We start from the raw sequence: 7,288 nt of genomic DNA on the forward strand, positions 1-7,288 counted from the left end.
ACCTTACTGTAATCCAACCGGTTCCCGGCCAGCCTTTACCATACACGTGCAATTAGCATTTGAAATAGTTTAAAGTCATCGAGATGTTGCAACAAAAAAAAATTCTAAAGACTCGGTCAATTTTTTTTCCTCTCTCTATTTTCACTTCCTGTCAGCGCTGTATCCACCCATGAGACTGACTGGGTGCAGGGGGATGGGCGGCTGCAAGGAACACGCAGTTGTAATTAATTGGTCTGCACACCAGTTGCGTGTCGCTTTCTCCACAGCTTTTCCTCCCTTGTATTGGAATAAACCTACATTTCTGCAATTACCTAACGCGGAGCTTTCAAGCTACACACAACAGTGGTTGCCCCGAATTTATTGAAGACTTTGATTAAAAATAAGAATGTTAACAGCGACGAGCCCCAAGTGAAATGCTAACGAGGAAATTGACTACCCATACAGTGGCCAACTCTCCTCGTTCTCTGCGTGAAATTGCCATGTGTAGAAGAAGCTGCAATTGGCTTTTTGCATACCGAGCAGCAGACTGCGTGTACTTAAATATTAGTTTCAAGGCATACGAGGCTTTTCCTTTTATGACTTGCGTGTTACGAAAAAAGCACTTATTCCACTAAGATCACATTTTGTACATAAACACCTGTTCTATAAGTTAAGTAGATTTTTCAATACGTCTTTTTACAAGCTGGGAAAAGTCGGTGTCTTGTGATCGAAATGCAAGTCAGCTTTTTTAAAAAAAAAAACGAGTAAAATGAAGTGCCACTTTATTCCACACTAGACTACACACGATACCCCGCAGCAAACGCTGAACCTGGGAGCAAACCCCATATTCCAACAAGAAACCTTCCTGCTCGGGACAACTGGGGAATAAAATCCCGCCAGTTTACTAAATGCAGAGTCTCTGGCTCCATTGTGGAAGTAACACAGCTGTGCGCCTTTGTAACAGTAGTGACGCATTCCCTCCCATGTATCGGTATTTCAGCGGAGGCCAACACATCGAAAATCCTCCCAAACCCTTCAAAAAGTTGCAAAAAGCCTAATGCGGCATTTTTAGTTTTTGACGGGTATCTAGTATAATTAGAAAGGGTTTTTTTTTTGGACAAAGTAATATTGACTTTCCCAGCTCGTGAGATAAGGACATTTCTTGCACTTTAGCCTATGCTAACGAGTTAAGGACCGCCTGTCAATCAAGCGGGTGTTGTCATGGTGACTCCGGGCCAGGGTTCGAAAGCAGGCTGGTTAAATCCCTCCCACTGCCCAGCGCTCAATATTTATAACAAGGCAGACAGAGGCAAGAGTTCTAGCAGTTCAACTTCGCCACCACCAAAAAAAGACTTTTTTTTATTTTTTTTCCTTTCTCTTTATACATTCGGACCTCACGTTTCTTTGCTGGGGAAAAGCAGTTGTGACTCCAGCCTTCACGAGAGCAGGATCTCAGTTGTAGAAACTACTGCGTGAAGATGTCTGCAACTCTTCTATCTGCCTTCTACGATATCAACGATTTCTTGTGCAACAAGGTAAAGGGGGGGAAGACGGATTTCTGAAAGTTGGGCGAGGGAAAAAAAGTTTTCCAAAAGTTTTTTTGGGGGGTTAAACTTTGAACCATGCAAACGTGTTCCCTGAATGCACTGTGAAATTACTTTTTTGAAAGATATGTTTGGTTTTTTTAATGTTTCGAGTCCTTTAATTCTATTTTCTCTTTGCATTTTCTTTCTTTTAATATATCCTATATAGAACGAAAAATCCTTGAATAACTACAATAACTTTAACAGTATGCTGGATAAAAAGGCAGTGGGCACCCCTGTAACGACAAGTTTTGCACCGGGATTTCTAAGACGGCATTCGACCAGCAACTTGCAAGCGCTGGCCAACAGCTCGTCGGCCAAGTATCCCAGTTCTTCCTTCCCCAACATCAAGGAGTCCAACAGCACGGCCATGCTGAACAAAGAGAACAAATTCCGCGATCGCTCGTTCAGCGAGAGCGCCGAGCGCCTGCAGCAACACCAGCAACAGCAGCCACTCAGCCCGCTGCACCTCGTCCAACAGCAACAGCAGCAGCAGAAACAACCGGGCGGCGGCCAGGTCAACTCGACCCGCTACAAGACGGAGCTGTGCCGGCCTTTCGAGGAGAGCGGGACGTGCAAGTACGGCGACAAGTGCCAGTTCGCGCACGGCATGCACGAGTTGCGGAGCCTGACCCGCCACCCCAAGTACAAGACGGAGCTGTGCCGCACATTCCACACCATCGGCTTCTGCCCGTACGGCCCGCGGTGCCACTTCATCCACAACGCCGAGGAGAGGCGGCAGGCGCCGCCGTGCAACAATAACTCTTTCCACAGCAGCAGCAGCAGCCACCACCAGCACCACCACAGCCAGCAGCAGCAGCCGCGACCCAAGCTGCACCACAGCCTGAGCTTCTCGGGCTTCCCCAGCGTCTCCAGCGGACTCGAGTCGCCGCTGCTGGAGAGCCCGACCTCCCGCACGCCCCCGCCGCCCTGCTCCTCGTCGTCCGCCTCCTCCTCCATGTTCTGCGACGAGCTGCTGTCGCCCACGCTGCCGCCGGCCTGCGCCAACAACGCCTTCACCTTCTCCAGCCAGGAGCTCAGCAACCTGCTCACCCCGCTCGCCATCCAGACCCAGCAGCTGGGAGGGAGCGGAGGGGGCGGGGGAGGTGGCTACAGCCAGCAGCAGCCCGCCAACGGCTGCCCGCCGTCTCCCCCGTACATCCTCAGCCACATGCAGTCGTGCCTGCGGCGGATGGCCGACTCTCCCGTCTTCGACGCCCCGCCCAGCCCCCCGGATTCCCTGTCGGACCGCGACAGCTACCTGAGCGGCTCGCTGAGCTCGGGCAGCCTGAGCGGCTCCGAGTCCCCCAGCCTGGACCCCGGCAGGCGCCTCCCCATCTTCAGCAGGCTTTCCATCTCCGAAGATTAAACCCCTTCTCCCCAACAACAACATCAACAGCAACAAAAAAAAAACTTGCTTTATTTAAACGAGAACTTTTATTTACGAATTGCAAAAAAAAACAAAAAAAAAATCCTGCCAAGAAAATGCCTTCGTTAAAGGAAAACCAATATTACAGGACTTGATATTTTTTTTTGCCTTGTTTTATTAAAAGGAAAAAAAGAACTTCATTCCAAACTTTGTTGCAAGTTAATCTATTTTCCATTGCCACCTAGTGGCCCGTTTGGCTTTATAGAGAAGAGAACCGTGTTGCAGATTTTTTTGTGAAGCACTCGTTCGTTGAGTTAGTTGTAATTGTTGAAATAACTGCTGATTGTTAAATTTTTTTTAGCCGTTGAGTTGATGTGAAAGCACATCGCACCACAACTCGCTATAAAACTATTTAACTTATTTATTATCTCGAGAAAGTATACATTGGTAATTTGTTCATACTGTATTTATCGCGTATGATGAAACAATAGATATATATTCTTTTATTATGTTTAAATTATGATTGCCATTATTAATCTGCAGAATGTGGAGTGTGTTCTTTTCACAGTAATATATGCCGTTTTTGTTTTTTTTTGTAACTTCACTTGGTTATTTTATTGTAAATGATAAAATCTTAATTTAAGAGATTGTATGTAATATTTATTTCATTAATTTTTTCCTTGTTTACGAAATGAACGATTGCATGGTTTCTATGTTCTAGAAATCAGTTCTTGATGCTGTGGAAGTAGTTAGGATTGAAGATGGTAGGCATTTTTTTTTAAGAATGTAAAGTAACTGGGGATGTTAGACCGTCCAAAGTCAGTGGTTAAAACTTCAAGTATCAGACTTTCATGTGGCATTCTTAAGTCAAAGTGGCATCATAAGTTTTGTTGTATAAATGACACTGTGATTTTTTTTCCTTTTTTTTTAAAAGAAACAAAATAAAGAGCCAAAATATGTAGCACCCTGGACCCAGTATTATATTGACAGTGCCTTCAGGGTCCAGTTACAGAGACAGTTCTTATTTTTCTTAACCAAAATAACAAACTCAAGTTTCAGAACAAATGTGCATTCCCTTTAAGAGTATTTTTTTTTATAATTGGGGGATGTGTTGGTTCTCTGAATGTAATAGTTTTGGAAGTGAACTTAACATTGTTTAAAAGCAACCTTCCCAGAAAATGGGGGGAGGGGAAATGAGAGACATTGCCACCACTTTGATTAGTGAGGGGCCACCTCTAGGTCTGAACAGTTTTTGCAGTAAATCTGAAATGTCTGGAGAGTGGAACTCTGCTTTTGGGTTTTTTTGTTTTTGTTTATTTTTCTGGGATTTACTATTAAAACAAAAAAGAAGGAAAAAAAACTTCACATTTTCCAAGACAGTGGGTGAATGATAGTAGGTTTAGTTTGTACATAGTAGGTACAGATTATGAGCACTATGTACTCTCTTTTGACTACTTTAACAGAAGTATCCTTTGAATGTAACAAAAGGAAAAAAAACTTGTTTAAAAAAACTTGGGGTGTCAGTTCACTACAGATTAAAGTGTGAGACTGTAAAATTTGTACTGTAAATTTTTTGTAGTTCTCCCAATAAAATCATTTTTGAAGAAAGATATGCTCTGTAATGTCCTGGATGTTGGTGTGTGATGCAAGCAATGTTCTCTCAGAGACAAAGGTTTTTCTGAGCAAGAGCTTGGGGTTTCATCATGTCTTATTACTGACATATTAAGTACATTATTTTAAAAAAAATCTAGCTATGCTGGTGTGTTGCCTTTTCGATTTGTGTGGGGAAAGAAACTAACCCCTCCATCCAGACTGTTGCAGTAGGGAGAATTTCAACACACTTTACATTCAACTCCAAAACCAGTTTCTAAAAGCATTAACTCCTTTACCACAAAGGGGATCAAATTCATACACACCCCATACTGTGTGTTGCATTTTCTCTTCTGATTTAAGTTGTTGCAAATAAAGTTAGTTTGGTGGTTGTGAATTTTGATCATGGAAATGTCATCCTTCACTAAGTGGTACAAACACTGACAGAAAATTGAGTTGTGGATGTTACTTAAAGACGGCCTTAAAATTTATATTTAAATAATTCTTCAATGGGTAGAAGTAGCTCTGATTGTCACCAAACATTTTTTGGTATTTATGTTGATGTGTAAAGTTTTTTATTTAAAGTATTGTGTCTTGTGGAACTGCATTATTACAACAGCATTTCGTCATGGAGCTGTGAAGAAACATGAGCTGCCTTTATTTTGTCTCCCAAAGAATGATCTGTGCACATGACTCATGAAAGCTTACTGAATTGCTTTTATGTTTTCCAAATATTTTTTTCTCTCTTATTGGGGTAAGGATTTTTCCCTCTAATGGGGTGAGGTTAACTGGAGTGCCATGTCATGGAGCATCAGTTAAAGTGGTTAGAAAACACTTCTTTGTCCTTTAAATCCACTTATTCTAGATAATGCTGACTTAAAAGTGACCTGTCAAAATCACTACTCACAAGCAAAATAACTTGCTGTAAAACTTAATACTCTATTCGATAAACTCACTCGTATTCTTTGGATTTATTTTTGTCTCCACATTTTGCCTTAACTAGAGATGTGAAAAGTGCATCAGATTATGTATGTTTTTATTGAGTGGAAACATTAGCTTGGCAGTTTTCTCTTCAGGAAGGCCTAACAAAGCCACTGTTTGCTTTGTACCCAGACTATGTGCAAAAGCTGCAGTTCCTTGAGATTTCAAGTGGGTCTGTATACCTCTTTCAAGTGCAGCAGGACTTTACACTGGATCACAAAACTACAAATAAATGAGGTAAAAATACATACTGGTTGCCTTGATAACTACTTCTTACACAGAACCTAAGGTGTGATTCGAAATCTAACCCTATAATGTTTTGAGTTGCAAACTTGAGGCTCAGGGCTTAGCTGGGTCTTAGTGGATTTTTAAGTCCACTACTTTGCAAGTTGATTCTTAATTGATTCCAATTTAATGTGTGTGGAAGTGTAGCTAGTGGTGGTTGCCTAGGAACAGTGGCCTTTTGGATGGAACCGGTGGGCGTGAGAAGGAGGAGAAAAAGAAACATAACCAAGCGAGATGGAATGCATCAGGAGATGGTGGAGTGACTTGTTTGTTTCTGCTCTGATCAGTTCCCAATCAAAATTTTAATTTAAGTTTCCTTTAAACTTTTTTTGTTGGGTTGCAGTCTTTTTATTGTGCCCCTTTTTTTTAAAAAAGGGGCCACATGGTGAACTTTAAATTGGCAATTGCCAGAAATAAGAGTGATTAGTTCCCAATCTAAAGCTGTATGGAATGGGATGGTGCCAAATAGATTCTGATGTGTTTCCCAGCAAGAGGGAAGTGTAATCAAGAGGCTTATACCTGGGCAGCCTCTGGTGGCTTGTTTACAGGGTTCATTGGAGGCAGACTGGCAGCGAGCCATCCACTCTCAGGCAGAAGAATAAGATGAAAATACAAGAAGAATGGCACTTGGCTGAAAACCTCCATTAAAAGTTATGGGGGGAAATTAATTCTTTTCTCTTGGCATGGTGCAACTACCCAGATATAAACTTCTTTTGTGATATGTAATATATTAGTTGCCATTATGTTTTTGTAAATTAGATCCCTGTTCTGTGCAACGAACAACAAGAAAAGTGATGCTGCACATCATATTGGTGGTGGTATGCTGCAGTGCTGTCCTGTGGGGAAAGGCCTCAAAAGTTTGAAAATCATTTCCCACAAGAGTGCTCTGACAGTTTACATCTGTGTTGAGGTTTCTGAAGATTCCAAAATACAGAGCTGATATTTTCATATTTTGTGTATCCTGGTATTATGTTTTTAAATCATTTTCATGTGTCTAATAACTCAGCCCAACACACCAGTTTTCTTGTGAAATGTTTTTAAATGTAGTATTTTATCTTTCTGCACATGTAAAATGCTTTATTTTTGAATATCTATAACATTGCTTCTTGTGTTCACCATTATATTCCATTATGCCTACCCTACCATCTGATCTGTCTCATTTTCGCATGCATGTAATATCATTGTTTGTTTCCATGAGTAACTAATATTGCACTCTGCCTGAAAATATTGATGCTTCTTGCTGAGTTTGAGGATGGAAATGAAGTGCATCAGGAGTTGGTATGCATGCCTGATGTCCTTTCTGTTTAAGCCTTGACTTACTGAGTGTCCTTTTGAAGCTTCGCAAACAGCCCTTTCGTACTCTTTAATATCTGAAATTATGACCTGTACATTTCTGATGCTAAATTCTAATGAGATCATAAGTTTGGAACAAAAAAAATATTTCCTATAGCCGATGACCTATTGTAGATTGGATCCAAAATGCTGCTGCTTGTATTCTAAC

The 7,288-nt window shown here is 41.6% G+C and overlaps 1 protein-coding gene across 1 annotated transcript; it reads left to right on the plus strand.

The window, feature by feature from the left end:
* The first annotated feature begins 801 nt into the window (after window positions 1-801).
* zfp36l2 (zinc finger protein 36, C3H type-like 2) lies at window positions 802-4,539 on the plus strand. Its single transcript, XM_070889375.1, has 2 exons — window positions 802-1,514; window positions 1,732-4,539. Exons 1-2 carry the CDS (start codon window positions 1,458-1,460, stop codon window positions 2,929-2,931), a joined length of 1,257 nt encoding a protein of 418 aa, XP_070745476.1. The 5' UTR covers window positions 802-1,457; the 3' UTR covers window positions 2,932-4,539.
* Window positions 4,540-7,288: the final 2,749 nt, after the last annotated feature.

The sequence above is a fragment of the Pristiophorus japonicus genome, chromosome 9, assembly GCF_044704955.1.
Source record: "Pristiophorus japonicus isolate sPriJap1 chromosome 9, sPriJap1.hap1, whole genome shotgun sequence".
In the NCBI taxonomy this organism is placed as follows: domain Eukaryota; kingdom Metazoa; phylum Chordata; class Chondrichthyes; family Pristiophoridae; genus Pristiophorus; species Pristiophorus japonicus.